The following is a 25,348-nucleotide window of genomic DNA, read 5'->3' as shown; positions in this document are numbered from 1 at the left end:
TCTTTCTGAATCCAAAATACATGCACTTTCCACTATTCCACCTGTTGATAACACCTGCACTCAAACTGAGGGCTGTTTTTCAGGAAAATTAAGAGATCAAATTTCAAACTCCTTAACCTGGCATTCAAAGTCCTTTGTTCTTTGTCCTCAACATGCTTTTCCCAGTTTCTCTCTCAGGACTCCTCTCTGCCTGACATTTCATTTCAAACCAGGCATCTTGTACTTCACCTTAGCTCTTTAAAATTGTAATTAAAATAGGCACTGTAAAATTAGTGTTCAATGTAGAACTCTGTAATTTAAATGTAAACTTTATGCAGGGTAAACATGTTCACTATTGGATTCCTAGAACCCAGAGTGGTCTTTCAAATGCCAGGCACTCAGTAAATACTTATTGAATGAATGAATGAATGAATGAATGAATGAATGAATGAATGAATGCATGAATGCATGAATGAACTAACTCAGACATTACCATTTCATCACTTCTTTGTCTTTGAACATGTGTTATCCCTTTCCTGACACTGCTCAGGCCATTCTTCTGAGAGGAAAGCTCTCCCTGTACAAATTCACACAGCTAAATACCATCTAACCTTCTATGATGTATAATAAGAAATACAAATCCGGTCTTCCTCCTGTGGTCTGCTGGAATTTCCTAAGTGAGAAGAGTGATAAAGGTGTCATCTGTTATGTTAATAAGGTGACTTTTGGAAAATCCCTGGGACTGGATGCCAGAGGAACCAATCTTGTGAATTCAGAGTTGGAACTTTCAGCCACGCCCTGGACTTCAGGGGAGGGGAAAGGATCTGGAGATTGTGTTCAATCACCAATGGCCAATGAGTTAATCAATCATGCCTTTGTATTGAAGACTTCATAAAAACCAAAAGGGACTGGGTTGGTAAACATGTGGAGATTGGAATGCTCAGAGAGTATGGAAGCTATGTGCTCCTTCCCACATACCTTGTCCTACGCATTTTTTCCATCTGGCTTTTCCCGAGTTATACCCTTTTCTAATAATCCAGGAATCTAGTAAGTAACAAGATTTTCTTGAGTCTGTGAGCCACTTTAGCAAATTAACCAAACCCAAGGAGGGAGTGGTTGGAACCTCTGATCTAGAGCTCAGGTAACAAATTGGATTTGAGATTGCCATCTGAAATGGGGGTTAGGGGCAGTTTTGTAGGACTGAGCCCTTAACTTATGGGATCTGACACTATCTGCAGGTAAATAGTGCCAGAATTAAGTTGAATAGAGGGATGCCCAGCTACTATCATGGAGAATTGCTCTGATGTATGGGGAGAAACACCCAGACAATGAAATTGTTGTCAGAATCGTAATTCTAAAGGTCAGATGTCATATTCTCCAATGGATGTCATCCTCTTAGCTGAAAATTATCTTCCCTCTAATCTCCCATGGTGCTTTATTTGTATCTTTAAGGTTATTTCCTCATGTTACAACTCATATGGGCACATATTAACCCCACCACTAATCAGTGGCCCATAGACTGCAGGATCCAGTTTTGACCCCTTTCCATATAATCTCTGCAGGACCCACCAACTTGCCTCTCAAATAGTAGGAACTCCATAAATATTGGTGAATTGTTGATTGAATGAACCGTTGATGTGAAAATGATTTGAGGAACCATATGTCACATGATTGCTTTATCTGGTTTCCTTTTTCCTTAGTCTCGGTTCTACATATTACTGGCTGTTTCTCAAACACAGCATGCACTCATGCTGCTGGGCCCTTGAATATGTTTAGATCAGCTGAACACTTTCCCTGCTCTTTAAGTGGTAAACTCCTTCTCATGTTCTGGGACTCCACTCAGGCATCACCTCCTCAGAGGAGCCTTCCCTCCTGCGTATAGCCTGTGTGCAACTTGTGGTTCCCTATGCTTGCCCCATCATAGCACTGCACATGCTAGAGTGCAATTCCCATTTTCCTGGCTGTCTCCTCAACTATCCTATAAGAAATTTAAGCAAAGGCTGAAACTCATTCATATTTGTAACCTTGGAATCAGCAAAATATTTTGTACGGGGTAAGCATTCATTTTGCATTCATTGGATTAATATACGTGTATAACAATTTTATTTTACCTCTCTTCCTGAATTCCAAAGAAGGCTTTTGTAAAAGGAGATGGTGGGCTAAAAGAACCTAAGTATTAGAGATTTCTGCTTTCTTAATAGCATGGCTACTCATAGCACCAAACTCTCCCACCGACTTCTTGAAAATTACAAAAACTACATAACTTGCTTTGTCCTAGGAGTTAATTTTGAAACTATAGCCTTTATTCAGAGTTGTTAATTCAGATAAGCATCTGTGCATCTAAGCTGTGAAAAGGCAAGAGCCATGCTTATTTGGTTTGTCACTTAGACCTGGTACAAAGAAGCAGCTCAATACATTTTAAATGAATGAACTCGACCCGTTTTTGAATGGCTTCTGGAAGCTGCGTTACAGCTTATAGGGCAGGAGAGTGCCAGTTAGAAACGGCGAGTGCCCGAAGAAAATGGTGTTGGTTGCTTCGTTTCCAATGGTGCCTAAGTTATGGAAGAACCATAAGAAGTGATGTGGCTGAGCTGCTGAAGACGGCCGTATTAATAGAGAGGATAATAAGGCCCCAGCAGTGAGCACTTTCCAGCCCTGAGTAGCACAGTGGAGAAAGAATTGAACTGTGACTAAGAAGCAGGGGATCCTAATCCTGGTTCTGGCTCCTTCCAACTGCATAGCCCTGGGCAATCCACTGAACCTCTCAGTTTCTTCCTCACTTGGGGAGAGCCGGCAGCGACTAACATTTGCTGCGAATTTACAATGTGCGAGGTCCTGTGTGAGGAGTTTTACGTATATTTCCTCACTTACTCTGAGGAAATTTGGCTAGGTTCTTTCCAACTCTGAATGTTCAAAATTTTATTATTCTCAGCTCATTTAAATCCCATGCCAAAGTACATAAAGCAATGAAAGAGACTTCAGATACACACTGGAAAAAAATTAAGTGGTTATTAATTTTTTCTCAAAGATTGCATGCATGTTGATTGAATTATGTCCTGAAAGAATGTTAACAGAAAGCTGTCACATGATTTCCTGATAGATACTGGTGTTATCTGGGAGGTTAGTGACACAGTTGAATGATGGGGACACCTCTTTGCTCCCAGCTCTACTCCCTGGTCCTCAGGCTGTTGAATGGCAGGCATTCTTACTCACACATGTGATTTCCCCACCAGTCAGTTTGAAGGTAGTGAATGCTTTAGGGACACTTATCTAAATTAACAACTCTAAATGAAAGCCATATTTTGAAAATTAGCTCCTGGGACAAAGGAAATATATGCTTTAATTTGAAGCCAAGAAATACAGGCCCAATCAAGCATTCCTCAGCGGAACATTTCATGGAAGTACAAGGAAATCACCTCAGCAGGAACGTTGAGACTTTCACCCTTTGAGTGGTAAAGCTCAGACAGACAATGGAATGCTCTTCCACAGCAAAGAGCCAAAAGATAAAGGAAATCTTGACTTAGGAGAAGTAGAGTTCTGTGTGGGAGATTCTTTTCATATAATAAACCACATTCCAGATATCTCATGATGACCACTCCAAGGACATATTATTGCTTAAACGTTACAGTCAAGATAAGGCGTAGCACTCTTGAACTCAAGTCAAATACCCCAGAAAGCAATTTCTGAGTTTCATGAATCTTATGCGTTCAGCTGTTAGGATAAGTGAGTATGTGGGATGAGGGGGTCAGGGAATGCTCTCAGTACAGTGGGCCGATCCCTGGCAGATATTCTTGTCTTCAGTTTTCTTGATCTGTTTGAGAGTATTGACTATGTAAGAATAGAACACAGTGCATTATGGAGCCTGCCTTGAAGTTCTATTGGTTGTTGTTGGTTTCAAGGAAATACCTGAAATCAATGAAAGGATCAATTCTGTACAAATATGGGTGTGGATTTGAGAAAGATCATTAGCAACGATCTTACTGTTGGAAATCTATTCTATTTGGTGAATGTGATTTGGTTGAGACCAAAGATAACACAAAGGGCCATGCTTTGGGGGGTGGTCCTCAGCCAGATGTGGGAATGGGCTCCCTGTTAGCTCTGAATATGTGGCTCAAAACACCCAAGACTATAGAAAGACCTGATTCTCGAGAAAGTAGCTTCAGGTGACATAGTCTATTAATCAGCTACGTTTAGGCTGATTAATAGACTATGAAAAACACTAAGAACATCCAAGCTCCATGCTAACAAACCAGTCACTGAAAACAAACATCCCTCGGATCCTGTACCCTGAATACCCGCACTCCCCTGGCCCCACTCTCTGGAGCTATTTAATGTAGTGATCTTGAGTCCTGATTTGCTAAGAAGCCTTTGAATAGTGTCTTTATTGACCCCTTTTTCCCCCATTCCAACCTTCATCATCTTGGTCCAAGGCTTCACTCCTTATATTTTAATTCCTGAACTTCATCTATTTATAAGTTTTTCCTAAATGATTCTCTGTTCCAAAGCCTTCAGAAATTTCTTCCCATAACCCAGAAGACTTAACAGGGGTAGTGAATGGAAAGATCACTGCAAGGAGAGTCAGGATATCAGGTTTCAAGTAGGACTTCGCTATTCACCAGCAGTGGTATGTTCTTGCACAGGTCATTTAATCTCCTGAAGCTTTGCTTCTTTATCCATAGAGCGGGGGCAACAAAATCTGTCATGAATATCATTTATGGTGATTGAAAGTGAGATAAGGAATGTGAAACCCCAAAGTGTTTCACTGTTTCTGGACTTAGGGAGAAACATACAAATTATAATAGCTCACATTTATTGAGCATCTAGTATGTGCCGTTATAAATGCTTTACAAGTGTCAACTCATTTAATCCTCAGAACAATCCTATTTTACTGACTGGGAAACTGAGACATAGAGAGGTTAATTTGCCCAAGTCACATAATTTCCAAATGGTAGAACTGGGTTATGAAGCCAGTAAGTATGACCCCAGAGGCCATATTCTATAAAGGAAAAAGATAGGGAAAGAAAAGGTATCGCTTCTGAAAAAGTAATTTCCTAAATAATTGGTGGTCTTTCTCCAATAATTATTTATTGAGAATTCATATTAATGATGAATATTTATAGGGCACTCACTGGATGTCAGAGATTCTGCTAATTCTTGGAAATTCAAGGAAAAGTAAATGTAATTCTCAAGTGGTCCCAAGGGGCACATTGTCCAGCGGTGGGCAGACAATAGTGTGATAAGGTTTGAAGAGTGTTCTGGGGCCACTGAAGGGTGCTCATCCTGGCGAAGGTGGTTGTAGAGATGATCTACAGAGAACAAGCAGGATTTAGCCAGGCAGTCACTAGCAGGGGGAGAGAAACATTTTAGGGAGAGAACAGTAAGCCCAGAATCTGGGTGGAGAATAGAACATGCTGAGAACAACCAGGCCACAGTTGTTAGAATGTGATCCCATGTGGTCAGAGACCTGGTCTGACTGTTCACCACTGCATGTCCTGCCACTTCCTATTATAATGGGAGCCCTGGAGTGGCAGAGAACGTGTATGTTTTGGTCACTATTGGTCACCAATGAATGGTACAAAGTAGCAGTCAATAAATATTTCTTAAACACATACATCTATGCATGGATAAATGAATACTTATTGGGTGAATTATTTAATAAATGACTAAACAGAGAGTAACACTGCAAAAGAGGCTGGGCAAGCCTCTGACTTTCATGTATATTGCATCAAATATAAACCCAAACAACTGTCAATCAAACTAATTTGAGTTGGATCACGAGGTGCCTTGGGTGCCGAGTGTCCACAGTTAAACTTTATCTGGATGATAAGAATGAAACATGGAAATGCCTTAAGCTGGAGAGTGACTTGGTCAGATAACATGTGAGAACAGTCACTGGTGGCAGTTTCTCGCATCTATTAGAGGAGACAACGGTGATGGGAAAGATTCCACTGGGTATGCAGAGCTCTCACAGGAGGAGGCTCTGTAGCAAGTTAGAGAGCAGTGAAATGAAACATAAGTTTTCAAAGCAAGGTTTACTCTCACTTTCAACAACTCTACTTCATGCAAATTTGGATAAAAGCAAAATAGAGGGTTGATGAATAATTTTGCAAAGACTGAAGAGACAGGGTGTTCTGTAGCCAACACTGGCTTGAAAAATCAGGAGATTCAGGATTTGGCCCTGGTGTGTCTATAACCTATGATGTGGTTGTTAGGAAGTCCCAGTTTCTCCGCCTGCAAAACAAAGAGGTTGAATCAATGCTTTCAAAGGTCTCCTTCAGCCCTACTATTCCAGGATCATGGGTTCTATGACCTTGTGAGCCTTGTGATGACCTTTAAAAATACTGGATAGTGAACTTCATAGCACTTAAACTCATAGGTTGAAATGATTTCGGAAGAGAAAGTCACTGCAGGAATATTGAGTTCAAACCCTCAATTTTACAGATGAGGAGACCAAGGTTTAGCAATGTTAACTGAAATGACCAAGGTTATGTAACTACTTGGGGAGAATGGAGAATATAATCAAACTGCATGACCCTGTTTACATATTATTCAAAAAATAGGCTACTTGGACTTGAATGTTTTGGTACCTTTAATTTTAAGTCTGAATCTCTGAATTCATTGATAACTATCTCAAAAGAATATCAATAGAATTTATGGCCATTACTGATAAGTATACATACTTTCCAAAGTAGTAAATATAAAAGTCAACAGAATTCTCATTTCATTCTTTTATTTGTTGAACTCCTACTGTCTACTAAGTATTAAGGGTGCAGAGATGAGTAAGATCCGGACTAATTTCTAACATTTTACCGGTTCCAAAACACTATGGTACTCCATCTTATTTTCAGATTTCATCATGTATCTTAAATGAGCTTAGATGGTAAATTTCCATGAAATAGTTTTTGTTTGTTTTTTCAAATGCTGTTCCATGGTTTTGCCTCCATGAAAGGGATTCCTAATTCCACAAAAAGCCCACACTTACTTGTTGGATGTTCCATGAAGGTTTGTCAGTAGAGTGAAGTTGTTTCTCACACTTCTCAAGCTGGCGAGAACCTGTAAGAAAAATGTTCCAAATGTTTAGAAGCAAAAGGATATAAATGGGGGAGTTCAGAAGCCATACTTAGAAATTATACCCAGGGATGAACCGAGAGTGAGCCAGGGCCAGCATGATACATACCTGGGCAAAAGGTGTTACAATCAAGTCATCGCCGTGTCTGGTGAAAAAAGAGAAAAGAAACATTTAAGCATGCATTTGAATTATAACTGTGACATACAAACTGTGATATTAAACTTTATCAGTGTTAGCAACACACACGTTATACTAAAGTCCTACCTAGATATAAGGCAGGACTGCTTTAAGCATAAATGGGGATCTGAGGAACTTGAAGAAAAAAAAAAAAGAAACAGCAGTTCATGGCTCCTAGCTTTACAGTGACTACACATAAAAGCATTTGCAAGTAAGCATATATCCTCAGGGTATATTCCCATTAAATACAGACCTCTAGTACTGTAATTCAAAGTGACTTGTGGGTTGCCAGAGCCAGGAAATTCAAAGGGAGGGCTGCTCACAGGCACATACAGAGTTGGAAAAAATGGCATAACAGTCTGGATAAAGGTTAACTTTGGATTTCCTGGCTTTTGTTGATTTGAACCACAGCCTTAATGCCATTTAAACACAGATTTCTGTCTGCAAATCCCATTACTTTTTGTTTTTAATATAACTTTTGTTTTCTTAAAGTACCCAGGGAAAAGCTTTTAATGGGAGTGTATGGACTGAACCTACTATTACATATCATTGTTGCTCATTCTGTCCCAAAGATCTGATGAAGCTGTACTTAGTGTTATGTAAATCTGCACTTAGGAACGGACAAAAGTGTGTTTTCATAAATGTATTCTCTCTCTGGCATGCGCTTTGATGATAAATCCACTTAAGCCCACGTGCAGCAAACTCCACATTAAAGTCATTAGAAGACACTTAGGCCTAAGCTGCAGACACGGAATCAGGCCAATTTGCTGTCAGTGTGAATCATAACAGTCATACACAAGCCAGTTGACAATAAGCTTCCCTCACTGTCTGATCAAGCTCCGTCCTCATGATAGCCATGCAAATATGGCACCTTATTAGTTAATTACACGAATGTAGCTGATAATTATTAAGCACCTGCCCATTCCCAGGCATTGTGTGAGGCCTGGGGATCCAGTGTTGAGCACTTATGTGCATGTGCATGAGGGCCTCTTCTCTAACACAGGCTCTTACTTTGGGGTCTTATTTATTTATTCTTAAAATATATCTTTATTGATTTCAGAGAGAAGAAGGGAGAGGGGGAGAGAAACATCAATGATGAGAGAGTCATTGATCAGCTGCCCCCTGCACGCCCCCCACTAGGGACGGAGCCCGCAACCCGGGTGTGTGCCCTGACCGGGAATCGAACCTTGATCTCCTAGATCGCAGGTCGATGCTCAACCCCTGAGCCACGGCCAGCTGGGCACTTTGGAGTCTTATTTAATATAATATGTTCCTTTCTACTTTTGTCTTTAGCTAGAAATCTCCCTTCAATTCAGTTGAGTAAACTCGTACATTAACTATGTTCTATGATTATAAAAATAATACTGACAAGCGTAAACATGCTTTGCGTGATTACCATATGTCAGGCTCCATGCTAAGCACTGTATGTGCATTATCTTTTATAATTCTTGTGACAGACTTAAGGCAGACACTCCTAATACACCCATTTTATAGATAATATCAGGGCTCACAGGAGTTAAGCAACTGCTTAACTAGCACATAAGTGATAAGTGAAAGAACTTAAGAGTATTTGATTCCAGAAGTCTGTGCTTTTAATCTCATGTTTCCTACTTTTCTCATGACTCTGCATAGTTGACAGACTGAATTATACAAAATCCATGACCCCTGCCCCAAATTAAAACATAGTAGGGGAGACAGAAAAATATTCAAAACACCAAAACACTGCAATAGCTAGTACAAATATAGAGTAAGAAATACGAACATGGATACTTAATGGGATGCAAAGGAGAGGTGATAATTATAGATCAGAGGGAGTAGGAAAGGCTCGATTGAATGGGTGGTGTGTAAGGTGAACTCTTAAGGTAAGCTTTTAAACGGTGTGGATGGTAGATGCTACCAATAAGAGAAATTGCCAGAACAAAGGCACTGAAATGGGGAGTACTGAACACGCTCACCAAGATGCTCGGTGGCTGTTTGGGTGGAGCCAAGCACGCTAACTACAGGCATTTGTAGTGGATAAAACTAGAAGCTCCCGCGCCAGCATATCATGGACAGTACCGACGATGGCTGTGGAATTGGCGCTTAACTCAGCAGCGAGAAATGAACTCGTGAAGTTTTTTAGTGAGATAGGCAAAGAGAAAAGTGCTTTAGAAAGTAAAATGCTATGGCCTAGCTGGACGTGGCTCAGCGGTTGAGCGTCGACCTAGGATCCAGGAGATCAAGGTTCGATTCCCGGTCAAGGCACATGCCCGGGTTGCGGGCTTGATCAATGACTCTCTCATCATTGATATTTCTATCTCTCTCCCTCTCCCTTCCTCTCTCTGAAATCAATAAATATATATTTTAAAAAAAAGAAGAAGAAAAAAAGTAAAATGCTATGGACACCAAGGGATACACTGAGGAGAAGACAGAGCCAGGAAAATAGTGAGGGGATCTTGCAATCATTCAGATGAGAAGAAATACATGAGGCAGAGGTAAAAACAGGAAAAGACCATTTGGAGAGACCCTAAACATCTTGCGAAGGACTGGTCATTTAATTGGATAAGGGGTGATAAAGAAATATTATTTTTGGTTTTAAAAATGGGTACCTGGGAAAACAGTGAAGTCATGAGGAGAAAGAAGAAAGTGAGGAGGAACTGGGGGAGATGTGTCACTTTCCCACATGCTCAGTTTTAAGGTATTTGTTTGAGACATCAAGCAGGAAGACTGAAACATTGAAAATAGATTTAGGAATGACCTACAGACATGGAGATTATTAAAGCAGCGGCAGGGGTGGCTTCCTGAGGTGGGAGTACTTATATGGAGAGAGCCAAAAGAAGAACCTCAAGGTTCTTAGAGAGGAGCCAAAAAGACAGAATAATTAAGAGAGGAGCAGTTGTGATAAATGCAAGGTGCAGAACTGTATCCAGAACTGCCCCTTCCCAAGCTGTTCTCTTGAGATGAACTCCAGATGGGTGAAATATCTTGCTATTTGTTTATATTTCTGCTGTGAAGTTCACATTGCTCTGAAGACATTGGGGTGAGCTAGGGATAAGGTCATGGAGTTAGAGTTAAGTAGATCATCTGTGGTTCCTGGATTTCTGGAGAATAAATACTCAACAAAAGCTAAATAATATAAGCAAATCTCATGCATATGTAGCACCTAAAACCGATGTATTGTTGCATAATGGGGACTTACTAAAACTGTACAAACTAATGATTAAAGGGAGGTAAACAAACAGTAAGAGGGCTCCATGTCAGCATGACTATCATTATGGAACTTTTGAAATTTAGCAGTCCAGAACATTCAGAAGCAGGAGATGGACTTGCAGACCCCCAGCACTGGCTCCCTTAAAGGGATCTGAGCTGCAAAAGCTAATACTTTATGTTAACAGTTGCTAGAGAAGTGATCAGATAATTCATAGGTAATTTATAGCAAGTACAGGAAAAATGCACACAAAAAATCTTATTTGAGTACAGCTAGATTATTTATGAAACTACTCTAAATTTTAAAATCATAATTTGATATATTAATCATGAAGAATAAAATGGCATGGAAATAACAAACCACTTGACTGGTTATGAAAAGCACTGGAGAGGGCAGTGTCTCAGGAAGGAAGCCAGCTATTCAGAACCATGGCATGAGCACCATCTAGTGGCAAAATCAGCACATTACAATTTGATAGAATAATTGGAGATGAGAACCCGGGGTCTTAGAACTGTGCAGGTCTACTTTAAACAATAAAGTGGTTTTCTAGAAAGCAAAAACCTTTATTCCTATTGTTATAATATTATAGATTTTATTAATTTCACCTCCTCTGTTTCATACCTACACATAGAATTTTACTCATATTTTTCTTGCAACACTGATTTTAGTCTGTCTTATAGAGAGGCATATACTATTATGGTTAAGGGCACAGATTTTGGAGCCAGCCAGCACTGCTTTGTTTCTCAGTGGCACTATTACTAATTAGGAAACATCAGGCAATCTCTATGCCTTATTTTCTTTCTCTGTAAAGTGGGGTGTAACTCTTACAATAGTGCTTGACACATAAAAACTCTTTAGTTGTTTAGTTATAGTTATTCTTATTAGTATTAGGTACCACTACTATTATAATTAAACAATTGTAAGTCTATCTTCCCAACTGGTGAGAACTTCTTTAAGATAGTCATGTCTGCCTCCATCACAATCAAGAGAAGTATCTATATTGTACTTTACAGTTTACCAAACATCTTCATATACATTATTTCATGTGATAAAAGAATGTTCTCGACCCTAAGGAATAGTGCAACCACCTATCTTGTTGGTCAAGGCTGAAACCTCACAGTTGACCACCAACCCCTGTTGATCCTAACTTGCAAATATTTATTAACCAACCCCTGGATCTGCTCTAAACTGGATCCCCATCCTCTATTTTGTGGATTACCAAAGCCTCCCATTTGGCTCTTGGACGCTAGTCTTCAGCTTGCCCACCCTCCAAACCAATCTTCATACTGTAATCAGAGATATCTTTCAAAAACATTCCTCTGATTCTGTATTTTCTTGTTTCAAAGCTTCTAGTAGCTCCCTGCTTCTTGCCTGCAGCATAAAGGCCATGTCCTCCGTCTAAGCCCTCTGTGATGAGGTTCCTGCTTACTTCTCTAGCCTAGTCTTTTACCATGTCATCCCCCACATTCTCGGCCTCAGCACACCGACCTCTGGCTTCCCACAGTGCTCCTGGCAACTAGGGAGTGAGTTAGCACATGGCCCTTCCTCCTGCACCCCTTCTGTTTTGCTAACTCTTCCAGCGTCACTGTAACTCCTCACAGTGGGCCGCTTGCCCTGCCTGGACAGACCTCTCAAAGTCCCGCGCGTACCTTTCTACAATTGCCCTTACCTGGAGATATTAAAACTGCCTATTGACCTACTAATTTTTTAGCTCCCTTGAAGAGACAAAAGATGTCCAAATTTGTTAGCAAAGTATCTAAATTCAAGTAAAGTTTTTTTTTATAGAAATAATAAATATGATCCTGGTAACATCTGGAAAGGTAGTCAGAGCTTAATCTCATTCTTTTTCTTTTTCTTTCTTGTTTAGTGTCTGTTTATCTACTGGATATCCTATGATTTAATTGCCTAGGCTCTCTGAGTTTAAGCTGTGGTCCCCTATTTATTGGGCAGGCTACTTAATCTTTCTGTGCTCCAATATCCTCAGGAAGTTACAGTACCAGCCACATTGGGGTTATGGGGGTTAAATGAGTTAAAATGTGTAAAGTACTTTAAATAGTGCATAGCTCATAGGAAATACTCAATAAATGTGCACTTTTCATTACAGATAATTTAGACACTATAAAAAAGAGTCGATGTCTTAAAGCCATGTGGGATAGCAGTAGGTCTACCTCAAGTCGTAGACACCACACTGTACTGCTTGGGAGTTGTAATGCCAGAGACGACGGCCAGTGTGGTGCAGGGGATCAAGGCAGGTGCAGTGGCCGCTCAGGGCCAGGGGGTTCACTCTAGATCAGGACAGTCCGAAGAAGAGCTTGGAGCTGAAGGGGGATGAGACATTTTCTTTATTCAACTGATGACCAGGCCAATGTACAGAGAAACAAACTGTCTCCCCGGGGGGACACACTACTCCCACGGGGACAAACCGCAAACCCACAAAACCCGCAAACCTGCACCTCTGAACGTCCTGGGCCAGTCTTACAGGACACAGGACAAAAGTGGCTCTTGGCCAACATGGGTCAGACATTAGTCAGCTAACAGGGCATCTGTAATGACTGTGCTATATCATGTTTTTTTTTTGGTGGTTTTTTTTTTTTTAATATATCTTTATTGATTTCAGAGAGAGGAAGGGAGAGGGAGAGAGAGAGATAGAAACATCAATGATGAGAGAGTCATTGATCGAGCCCACAACCCTGGCATGTGCCCTGCCCGGGAATCGAACCCCGATCACCTGGATCCTAGGTCGATGCTCAACCACTGAGCCACTCCTGGCCGAGCAATGAGTTATATCATGTTTATATAACTGCAACCTTCTGCTGTGAGAAGATGGCGAGAAAGCCTAAGAGGTTTCACCTTCCCTACAGTAGTCCATCATCAACAGGTCTTTCATTTAAGTGAACTGTTATTTCTGCTTTTCCTCTTGGTTGTTAGGTCTCAGTTCCCTAGACTGCTCGCTCTAGAGACAACTTGGTGTTCACATAAATGGTGGCTTTAAAAAGTTCCTTGCCTATGTAAGGCTTTGCAGATAGGGTGATCAAATGAAGGAAGTGGATCTTTCTTCTCTGTGGCATTGCAGATGGATAATGAAAGCCTGACCCTGCCCAGGGTGGTTCCCGCCACAGTTCTGGGCAATGTAACTGGCCTCACTAGCTTCCAGTACTTTCTGTTCCCATTGGGAAATTTGTACGTGGGTCTACAAAGGCATTACGTCAGAGATTACTGTAACACAGGAACTGAACAAAGACCAACAGAGTATTGCCACAGCTAGGGAAGCGTCTGAAATTTCCTTTTGGGAGCCAATGGTGATCTTGTTTGCTTTACTAGAAAGCCTTATAACAATCCCTCTTTTGTCGCTTAATGTTGAAGTCACTTTTCATTTTCCATGAACATTTTTTCCTCTTGGTCTCTGATTACTCACTATCCCCACCTGCATTTCCTCTTACTCTTCTGAAAGAGCTCAGATGAGAAAATTTAAAAAGCTAGTGTTGTCTCTACTAATAAGATTGAATGCAAAGAATGGTGCAAAGTTTTCCACCTCATATACACGCATGACTGCTCCGTGCAGGGTGCGAGGGGCTCCCGAGCAGGGAACACCCCGCAGACTTCGTGTCCAGACTCTGGACCCATCGCCATCCGTCTCTTCCTTGGCTTTATGGGTAGAAGGCAGGGGAAGCAGTGAGAGGTCTGGGGGCTGCTGGTCTTCTATTTCCATTCACCCTGCAGAGTCATAACCAAATGCAATAGCTTCAAGAGCATTAGTTCAGTTTAGCTCAAGGTTCCTGTGGGATATTGCATTTTCCAGCATGGTCCTGATAAAGTGAAATACCAGAGGAACCTGGATATTATTCAAGCTCCACTTCTTGTTTTGTTGAGAAATATAAATTCCTTACCTGACAAATATATAAAAGTTTTATTATAATGTTGAAATATTTGCAAAACCTAATTTTGTACTATTTTTATTCCCTCAAAGATTTTAATGTGTTCTATTATTAGTATCTTTCATAGGGTGATCTTATATCGCCAACTGTTGTTTTCTTGTGAAGGGCTGTTGTTTATTATGAAAGTGTGCCTGCCTACTTTTTATTTTTAAAAGTCCTTTTTATTAAAAAAAAAGGAGAGAGAGAATGGTACTAGATAACATATGCAATCCTTACTTGCCTAAATTTAAAGTTGGCAATGCTATGTTGGTGCTGAAGTTAGGGAAACATTTTGCTGGTTGGTAAAATTGAAAAGAGGGTAAAGCATTAGCATGACAGACCCTGAATGCAGTCATTCAGAATTAGATTTGTTTCTACAGCTATAGACTCATTTGGACTGTGATCATTCAGGTCTCTTCAACTTCAAAATTTCTATAACCTTTTGATTCTAAGTAAGGAATCATCAGAGTTTAATCTGAAGCTTAGTTAGAATCTTCTGAGGAGCCGCAGGATGAACCTGAGACCCATCCCTCTGTTTGGCAAGAGTCTGGGGAACTGTTAGCTACCTGCCAAAGCTCGTCTTTCATCTGTGAGATGCCATGTGAATGAAGCTCAGATTACTTTCAGCTCACCACGTCTCCCACGCTCTCCACATAGGAAGTCTAGAAAAGTATTTCTCTTGTTGGAAGAGAGAATTCCAGGTGTATTCACTATCCAAGCCCCCACCCCTTTGGTGAGAAACTTCCTCGGTTCTACATGACCCACTGCAAAGTGGTTACCTCTCCTCCAGCCTCAGATACCTCAACTGTGCATCTATGTGTTTTCTAGTTGGTCATAGATTCTTCCTCACAGTTTGAAGAACATAGGTGGATAGAGGCCAATAGTTTTGAATATGGTCAGCCTCAGCTACATCATGGGGCACAGGACGGCATGTAATCATGCGGGAGTGGTAGATTTCTCAGTCTCTCAGAGTCTCAGTCTCCTCACCTATACAGTGGGGATAATAAAGGTACCTACCCAGAGGTTTGCTGTGAAGATAAAGGAGATAGCATACGTAAATACAGCTGCCAGTGGTAAGCACTCTTTAAATGTTTATCCCACTACTAGTAGAGCTGTATGGGTGTTCCTCTTATCTGTCTTATTTAACCGTAACCTCCCTGAGAGCATGTAACCTTTTTGAGAATATCTGTGTGTGTTTTTAATCATCTGTGATTTTTCCACTGTTTTGTTCATCTTTTATCCCCAGTGTGTGATATACTTACTGCCTGCTACATAGGAGAGATTCAGTAAATATTTACCAAATGAATGAATAAATGAATTTTGGCCCACTCCAATTATTATTTTAGGGCAGGGGTGCTTCTATTAAAATTGGCTGGCAGAAATGCCCTGGGGAATATTTTCTGACTGGTTGTTTTAAAATGCCCACTGCCCCTTTCACAAGAGGGTGACCCTTTTTAGCTCCCTTTCCAATAGAGGAAGAGAGCCCACTGGAATTTTCCAGGCTGGAGCCTGAAGGGAGCTACGAATATTTTTATAACATAGGATGTTAAAAACAATTGTACGTGTGCCCAGAAACCTTTTAAGGCATGCATTTCAGCATCCAATTTTATTTGGTTTTGAAAATTTAATAAACAAGTAACACAATCCCACTGTTGTTCCTTAAATGAAAATTAGAGATCTACAATTAATAGCAGCAGAACAGAAACATCGGCTGTGCTTAATAAGACGGTGGAGTGTGTCACGTCTCACCAAGGAGCCAGGCAACAAGTGGGCATTGTGTTCATGTTCCAGAGAAAGGACACAGACATGTGGCTGGGTGACAGACCATTAAATGTCACCAAGCAAAGGCCACCGAGAGAGGACGCATGTCACCAACCACCATTTCCTTCACATGCTGTGGAAAATTTAAGTGTGATTTGCAAAAAAGTGTTAAGGTTCTCATTCCATAAATGATCAGGAAGTTCAGAGAAGGAAGCTGAATGACATTTTTAAAAGTATCAGTAACAAATGTAGGCCGAACCTTGGGCCTGAGGTGTGTAACACCCTTGGAGATCTTAGCTCTAGAGCACCAGTGTCCTTAAGATGGTCATCACGAGACTGGGGGCCAGACAGAGCCGGTACTCACTGCTCGCTAGGAAGCGAAGAGTTTCTCGACATCGCCTTCGGGGACAGGTCATAGTCGCTGTCCGATCTGTAGAGAAAGGACTCTCTGCGCTGGCTGTGCCCGGGGAAGGTGGCATGAAGGACCAACCCGGAGGAAGAGCTGGCCTGGGGGTCCAGCGGGCTCCGACCTGGGGAAGGGCCATTCTCCACGTCAAAGCTGGAAAGGAAAGCAGAAAAGCCCGGTCACGCGAGCAGCACGGGGGAGGCCCTGACACACAGACAGGGCACACCAGTGTGTGCCAGGCGCTCTGCATAAAACCTCACCCTGTATGGACAGTTTTCATCCTGCAAACAGCTCTGAGTCGCAGTCATTAGTATGCTCACTTTGTACAAAGGAGACAGGCCCACGGAAGTTCAGTCATTAGCAAAGAACAGGGTCCAGATTTGAACCCGGGAGCAAAGCCCCATGTGCGAGCAACTTTGATAAATTCAAAATGAGAGCCGACCACAGAGTAACCTGGTGATAAGCAACTTGGGAGGCAGCTTTAGGTGTCAGGCCCCGAACTATCGCTTCAATGAGTCTTCTTAGCAGGGAGACTTCTTCCTGCCAGAAATAACTCTCACGGTGTCATTAAAGATACAATATGCATACTTCTGAATGTTTCAGGAGCAAAGGGCTATCCTGAAATCATCCACTGGCTGATTGAAGGAGAGGCCCAACCTGAGATTTAGTATTCATATGCCAGTTTAACCATAGAGTGACTTAATCTGATAATGCTGAATTACCCTCCAGAGCTGCAGAGTTTTCTCTCTGAAGGGGGCCCCAGCCACTTGCTCCAGCCCAGGAGTGTTATTAAGATTTCTGGTCAGCCTCCCTCACTCGGGAACATACCCTCAGGCCCAGAATTTTTTGAACAAGCTCTGGTCAATAAACACGGGGCAGCCTCTGGTCTCCCCATCCTGGTATTACCTGAGGCACTGTGTGTCCTTCCCACGCGCTCCATCGTCCCCTATGCATTTTCCCTGCATGCACAGCCTCCCTTAACCTCAAAGGGACAGTAACCCTCTTGCCTAGCATTTTCCTAAACCACTCACTGCTCCCCAGCTAAAGCTCTGCAGAGCGGTTTTGGGGAAAGTATGAAGCTGGGGGTGCTCTCTCTGCCAAGTCAGACCACAACAGTGGGCTTCCTCTATACCCATCCATTATTTATTTCTTCATGCATGGTTCTCTTCTTTCACTAGTTCTTACAACCTGCTCTTTTGAGGTGGATTTTGCTTACATTTCCTTAGTTTACAAATTGCTTTTTGTTCGATTACTCCTCTCACCCCTCATCGCAACACTGTAAGTGCAGATCCCACTGTACATTTGAGGAATCTGAGGCTTAGAGAGATTTTTGAATACCTTGCTCAGAGTCACAGAGCGAGAATTGAACACCCAAGTCCTCCAACTCATTTCTCCACTCTGGTCCCAGAGTCCCAGAAAGGCTTGCTGGGTGACAGAGTGCAAGTTCCCTCCAGTCTCTGGATGCAAACAAAATTTGTGTTTGGTGTGTAAAGAGTCAGGCAGGTTATGAGCAACCTTGCCTAGTACCTTGAATGAACACAGGGGAGGCAGCAAATTACCCTGGAGCTGTAGGTTTCCTTGAAACAAGAAACCTTTTCATTGAAAGAAGAAATGACAGACTGCAGGACTATCCTGCTTCCCCGGAGACCTTTCTGAGAAGAGACGTTAGCCAACCCACAAACTCCAGGTGTCTGAGGAGACGCAGCAAGTGAGACTGGCTGAAAGCACGAGGAGGAGCCACAGAGTCATGCAGTTGAGCTCTCAAGGCCTGCAGATGGCTTTCCACAGCAGGCCGAGGGGCCGGGATGGGGCTGCCCCGCACAGGCGCTCACGCAGACCGGCCTGCTTGCCAGCCTGCCGGGGGGAGGGGTCTGCTGGAAGCCAAGTGAAAATACAATGAAAGCTGACATGCTCCCTTTCCTTGGGAGAGATTTATCCTAGTGACTGAGCAAAATAAAGGGCTCCACTGTGGATAAGGGCACCTTTGTTCCACCTGGGTCTTGGAGAACCAGGAGGTCCTGATGCTGGCTCGGGACTCTTCTTGAGGACAAAGAGGGGAGGTTCTTCAACGGTGAGGATGGGACCACATACAGCTTAGGAGTGGGCATGAGCTCTGAAACGTCATGTGTGTTGATGTCATTCATTTGGTATATATGTGTACAGCCTTTACGGATATTAAAACACTGACATACTTTTGTAACATGTGGCAGCCCGCCACTGTCCCAGGCCCTTCAGGATCTGCTGACCATCCAGGCATTCTGGTAACGAAAGGTCTGGTGTCCGGAACAGCAGAGGCCTCTACCTTCAGCACTACCGCTACCTTCAGACTGTGCCCATTGAGTGGCTCAGTGCCCATGAGGTGCCAGTCATTAAATATTATGAATATCACTGTTGTGCATATCTGTGCTAAAATCTTAGAAGAGGTGCCAAGTGGGTATGCCTACCACACTCTCAGAACTTTTTCCATTGAGGGTTTCCACTGGGGCTCACTCTGCCCTCTTTTCTGCCAGACACATTCCTAGTGGGCAGAAAGTAAGTCCATGAGGCATTCTGTCCCCAGTGTCAGGTTCGGGGAAGTTTGGTCCTGCCAGGTAAGCAAGGCCTAGATCCAGATACCAAAACTCTCTCCATGCCGCTCCCCGCCACTCTTTTTTTGCTTTCCTCTTTACCCTGCCTGAACTCAGAGAAGAGCTTGCTGGAATTCAGAAGAAGCCAGGGAAGAATTCTCTGGTCCAAAAAAGCAGTCTCAGTGAGACAAATGGCCTTTCATATTCCCTGGGGCACTGTTTCAAAGCAACCAACACAGATGTACAACTTAGGAACAAACATGAATCACCAACCAGACACCAGCTCCAGTCACAGCAAAATTAGCGAGCAGACATCACAATACGTCCCACAGATCCAGGGCGGGAGGAGGGGTGTGGGCAAGGGGGAGACTGAGGACAGACTTAAGAAAAATGAGTACTCCACACAAACCGAAATATAATTCGAGAGAAAACGGAATCTGCAATATCAGAAACAAACACATAAATGGGGTCATTATTTATTTAAGGTAATTTTTTGCCTCTGACTTAATCAGGACACACATTTCACCTTTAGGCTTCTTTATATTAAAAAATATTATAAAAGTAATATAAAGATGTTATATAAAACACACACAATAGAGCAAAAGACCACCTTTATTGGCAGTTCAGTGTTTTTCCTTCTGAATATTTTCCCTGCAGGTGTGGATCTTGATATTTTTCCACAAGTATTTTGCATTGTGGTGCAGTTTCCAGAATTATCTTTGTCCGTGGGCTATACTGGTTCATCCAGAAGCTGTACCATACTTGACTTTTTCCTACCGTTGCCCACCATATCTATGATTTTAAATAACATTGCAGTTGATATCCTTGAACTTATAGCTACTTCAGTGTTTAGATCTTTAGAAGAGGTCACTCAGAATTTCAGAAAGATTGAGAGGGGATGTCATTCATGAGTCTTGGAATATTTGAGACTGTACCTGCCAGGAAGGGGTTGTCCATATCCAGCATAGGGACTGAAACAGTATTGAAAGTGGCCTTTTTTTCTAGGATCAGAGATGCTCCTCCCACCCCCTCTGTCCCAGCCCTGCTCTCTGAGGCCCAGGGTTCTGTAGGTTGCCTCCCACATAATTCTCCTGCTCCTCTCAGCTTAGGCTGATCTCCCTGGACTGACCAAGGCTTGCTGTCTAAGACCTAATATTTTAACAACTTTCTCCTGCTTTGTATCCAGAGTTCTCAGCTCTCTAGAGGCGGCGGTGGTGGTGGGTGACGCTGTGTATGAGGAGTGGTGCTCCCTGTAACTGGCATGCCTTTCTCACCACTGTCTCCCATATGTCACTGTCTTCAAGATGCAGCTCACATCACCTCCTCTAGTCAGTTTTACCTGACACTGCAGCCCGGTTCTGTTTAGGTACACACTCTTCCTCTGAGCTCTCCTATACCCCTTTCCTACTTTACTGGCTTCTCTCTATTAAATTCTCCAATTATTTAGCTGCTCCCCAATAGATTCTTATCTCTAAAGGAGAAGGGACCCAATATCACTCACTTTTGTACCCCAGGCATCTGGATCAGAGTCTTGTAAACAGTCAACCTTTTAAAAATGATAGGGCCCAGCTGGGCATGGCTCAGCGGTTGAGCATTAACCTACAATCTAGGAGATCATGGTTCGATTTCCGGTCAGGGCACATGCCCGGGGTTGCAGGCTTAATTTCCAGTCAGGGGCATGCAGGAGGCAGCCGATCAATGACTCTCTCATCATTGATGTTTCTTTCTCTCTCCCTCTCTCTGAAAATCAATAAAGCTATATTTAAAAAAAAAAATGACGGAGAACTAAAGAATACTGCAATTAACTTTGAAATGTTTTCCCTATCTCTCCTCTCTTCCTGTCTCCTTACCCTTATCTCAGTTCCCACTGGCATGAGTGTCTGCTCTCTCCTTCAAATGAGTCTATAGAGATGTGGCATTAACTTATTTGATGAGCCCTGTGAAGCAATTATCTAAAAATAAAATAAAATAAGATACACTGCTGTGTTCTCCCCAAACAAAACAAACTCTCACAGAAAAATCACTGGCTTTGATATTTGAGACGGATGACATCTTTACACAAATCCCCATGATGGGAAAAGCCCTCCAGTATCGACTTCTGTTTTCCATCTTCTCATGTCTTTATTTTTACTAAAGCAGGAACGCTCTGCCCCACACTTTCTCTCCCGGTTTCCATTTCCTAGGAATCCTCGCAAAGCCAGCCCTGAGCGGTGCAGGGCGAGACCAGCAGGTGGCGGACGACAGCTACGGCTCGTCCAGGCCGCACCTCCCAGCCAGGCGCAGAGCAGGGGGGCTGCTCGCCAGTCTCTGAGGGAGAAACAGGACTGAAGCCAAATTCATAAGCCTGGGAGGAAAAACCAGGGATAAAGAACAGAACCACAAGGTGTACATGAAACCTCTTATTAAACCAAGAAAGTTCTACTTCCAAGAATTCAAGCTAAGCCAGGTGGTTGCAGAACTGCCTGCAACTGTCCCCAGGGAGGTAGTTTTCTGATCCCCAATTATCTGCACACACCCCAGTGTCTGTAACAAAGGCTCATAAAGCAACATCCAAGGAATAATTCACTTCTGAATCAGAGGAGATTTTTTCAAACTTAGTCTTTCTCTAGGCGAATCTCTTTGGCTGATTCTAAACAAACAGCCCCACTGAAAAAATCACAAGCTCTACAAAGAGGTTTGAACCCACAGGTGGGTAGAGTGGCTCACCACCGTTTTGGAAAGTGCCCTGCTATCTCAAGTTTGCTTTTCTTTCTTAAATATCACTCATTGATTATATGCTACATCATTAAATTCTCTCAACTCTGGTGGGCTAATTCTCTTCGCTCCATGTCAAAGAGGAGAAAACGGAGGTTCCAAACTGTGACAATTCTTTTGAAAAAATCTGAAGTGTGACCTCTCCTCCCTGTCCCCACAGACCCGCCTGTGGATCCCAGAACCTACCAGGCTGGAGTCTGTTCTCCTGTCTACATGTCCCTCTCACCACTAGACTGTGGCCCTGAAGCAGGGGCTAAGCCGCATTCATTTTTGTATGCTCAGGGCCTAGAACTGAGTCTTATGCCAGAAGGCACAGAACAAATATTTGCTGAGTGGACGTGAGGATCTCACACTGCTACTTCTCATCTGACAAAAAGCCGTTTCGTTTTGGATTCAAACCTCTGGCAGGGGAAGACCTCAGAGGAGTTTCTAAACGGAGTCTGTAGTTTCCGTTCTCAACCTTCCCACCTTCCCCACAGTAGCCAAGGAACTCAGTTCTAATAATTTTGGCTTTTGAAGACTTTTGTGTCTATAAAAGGTGTATGTTTGTGTATACAGTGTGTGTGTGTGTCTTGAGTGTAGTCATGGAAAAAAAATGCTGTTTCTTTAAAGTTCTTTTGCAAAATATTTCCCTCAGTTGTACTCAGAAACTAACATCTTCAAATGCTTGCTTATCATTTTGACACAAATAAATAACCATTTATTTATGTACTTATTTGGCCACCCCCCCAGTGTGCTATCTGGTCCTTGTGGATGGGAAAGCTGCAGAGGAACACACGCTCTTAGCCACTGGACAGTGACCTACTTTTATATGGGGGCGGGCAAAAGTAGATTTACAGTTGTGAGTATGCAAAACTCAGAGTTTATTCTTGTGTTAGTATTTATTAATGATTATATGTATTATTATTAACCTACCTTTGCCCACCCCTGTATAATTAACAGCTGCAGGCTGCAACCAGTCCTAATTTCTAATGAAGGACTTCACTGTGTGAGATCATAGACAGCGTGATGGAGAATCCATGTCTGAGCTGAGGACAGGCAGACCTCCTCTGGCCACAGCTATGGCAGAAGGTCTCAGTTCGGCCCTAAGAACCCAGTTCCAAAGTCTGTGACTTCCCTCCTGTGGAGTAGGAAGGACTGTGATGTTCAGCTCATCTGAATTCTATAAGCAGCTTCCCACTGCTTTCCTTTCTTCTAGGGGCTTTGAAAATTACATTCATGGCAATAACCCAAAACCATTTGCCCCACAGAGACGTTTAAGCAGAGGTGGCGGAGTAATGCTACAAAGCTCTGGGATTCTGGAGATCTGGCTTCCAGTTCCTGTGCAGAAAAGGCCAAAATGAAACAGGGGCTCCCTGTGTCCTGCCCTCTACCCCTTAGTCTTTCCCACTGAAATGAATGAAGAAATGAGTGAGTAGACATTTTACAGAGATTTTGGAGATGGAAGGAAGATTAGTTCTCAAGTGTGGTTTAATGTAGTTTTATATTGTTAATGATCATTCACTAATTCAACAAATGCTTATTAAGGACCCACAATGAAACAAGGCACTGTTCTAGGCCTGAGAATACAGCACTGTGTGAGACAGACACTGTCAAACTTTCATCCACTACACCCCCGAAGGAATGTGGCAACTCTCACAAGTACAGAAGACTTTCTATAGGACGGTGATTCTAAGGAAAGGTAGGGGGTCTCCCAGATGAGAATAATTACGTGTGGGAATACACATATTGTAGGTGGGCTTTATAAAGCTGGGGCAGCTGCTGCTCTAGTTTTACTTTAGATGTACAAATTATCCTACTAGCTCAATATTACACAGCCTACATTCTCCACCTTTCCTAAAAGATTATCATAAAAGATAATTAGATTCTTTCTTTTAATTATTTTAATATGTCTTTATTGATTTCAGAGAGAGGAAGGGGAAGGGAAAGAGAGATAGAAACATCAATGATGAGAGACCAGCTTTTATTTATTCATTCAACAAATATTTATTCAGCACTTTCTCTGAGCCAGGAATGGTTCGAAGCAACGAAAATATACCAGCGAACCAAACACACATGTGCAAAATTGCTGAGGTGGGAAAGGATTTGGCATGTTTCTGGAATAGAAAGGAAGCCCCTGAGGCTGACTCATACTGAGCAGAGGAGAGTGTGGCAGAAGATGAAGTTGGAGGGGTGGCAGGAGCTGGTCTCAGCTTGTTCTTCCTCTGCTCTTTATATGGCTCCCTTCTTACTCTTTAAGCCTTGGATTAAGTCACCTGCTAAAATTCCTTCCCCAACCTTCCCCAATTAAGTAGGCCCCCTTGTTTTAATAATACCTATTAGAATTTTTTGCTATATGTATTTGTATGCTTATCATTTTTGAACTTGTCTCTTCTCTCACAAAACTCAAAGCTCCATTTGTTGTGTTTGCCGATGTATTAACTAGAGCCTGGCGCTATGCTTGGTACATACTGCTAGTTCTGAACCAATGTCTGTTCAATGGATCAATGAATGAGCAAGTAAGTGCATTCAACACAAATGATCACCTCAGTGATTCATAGCAGACCCATATTATTGCTATTTAAAAAAATATTTCTTTGTTAGCGTGCATTTTTGTCATTAGGACAACTCCCACACTAATCCTAAGGAAGCTCAGTTGATGTAAAAACTTGTTACAGGTTTGAAGCATTTTTTGGTGGTTATTACTCTAGGCTTATTTCAGAAAGTGAGACTGGTTTTCAGATCAAATTCTGCAAGTCATTGACCTTTCAGAGAGAGCGGCAAGTAGGCACTGAGGTCTTCACTGAAGATGCATTCCCTGTCTTAGGTTTGTGAAATGCCATTACTTAGTATTTCAAGATCTTTGTATTTTAAAAACCAATTTATAATCTCTGGAGAATGAATATACTGTATATCTATTTTTGGTGGAGGTAGCAGTGTGGAAGGACTAACAGTATGGCTTGCTATAAACTCAAATAATAATCATAAAATTGGAAATCATTGCCTCAGCCTCCGGACTATAGAGCACTTAACAGTGTTTGTGTCAGTTAACATCTGGCCTCCGAATGTTATCAGTCTTGGATGCCACATTTGCGGACAGCTTGGCATTTGAGGTTTGAAATGTTTTTTCAGGGAGAAAGGAGGGGTGAGAGAAGGAGGGTAAGAGAAAGTAAAGGTAGAAAAACGAGATCTCGAAATCTTTTCTTCTTGACTTAAGCAATAAAGTGAAGAAAAGCTACACATATTTGTTTTCTCACAGGTCCTGAGAACTTACAATGTGCCAGGCCATGTGTTAAGGGTTTGGTATATATGAACTCATTTCATTGCTATAGTCACTATGGGAAAGGTGTTAGCCTTATCCTATGGATTTAAACTGAAGTTCAAAGCTTTAAATAATTTGTTGAAGGCTACTCAGCTATTGAGCAGTGGACCTTGGATTTAAACCCGGTTTGATTGGATCCATGAACAAATCAACCAGCTCACATCAGTAGACATCTGCTCAGTCTTTCCTCTTGTTACCATATAAATTTTTATGACTGCATTTGTAGCCAAGCC

At 42.2% G+C, this 25,348-nt stretch overlaps 1 protein-coding gene across 2 annotated transcripts in view; it reads right to left on the bottom strand.

Annotated features, from left to right (window-relative positions):
* PDE4B (phosphodiesterase 4B) overlaps nucleotides 1-25,348 on the bottom strand; it is a 391,091-nt gene that overhangs the window by 106,408 nt on the left and 259,335 nt on the right. For both annotated transcript variants that reach the window (XM_087820499.1, XM_087820500.1), the window contains 3 exons: nucleotides 16,452-16,646; nucleotides 7,157-7,193; nucleotides 6,962-7,032 (listed from right to left, as the gene is read on the bottom strand). In XM_087820499.1, the coding sequence (XP_087676625.1) occupies nucleotides 6,962-7,032; nucleotides 7,157-7,193; nucleotides 16,452-16,646 (303 nt within the window). The remainder of the gene's footprint in view (nucleotides 1-6,961; nucleotides 7,033-7,156; nucleotides 7,194-16,451; nucleotides 16,647-25,348) is intronic.

This window comes from Miniopterus natalensis, chromosome 9 (genome assembly GCF_054644295.1).
Source record: "Miniopterus natalensis isolate mMinNat1 chromosome 9, mMinNat1.hap1, whole genome shotgun sequence".
NCBI classification, from domain to species: Eukaryota; Metazoa; Chordata; class Mammalia; order Chiroptera; family Miniopteridae; genus Miniopterus; species Miniopterus natalensis.
This window is presented reverse-complemented; position numbering and strand designations above follow the sequence as displayed.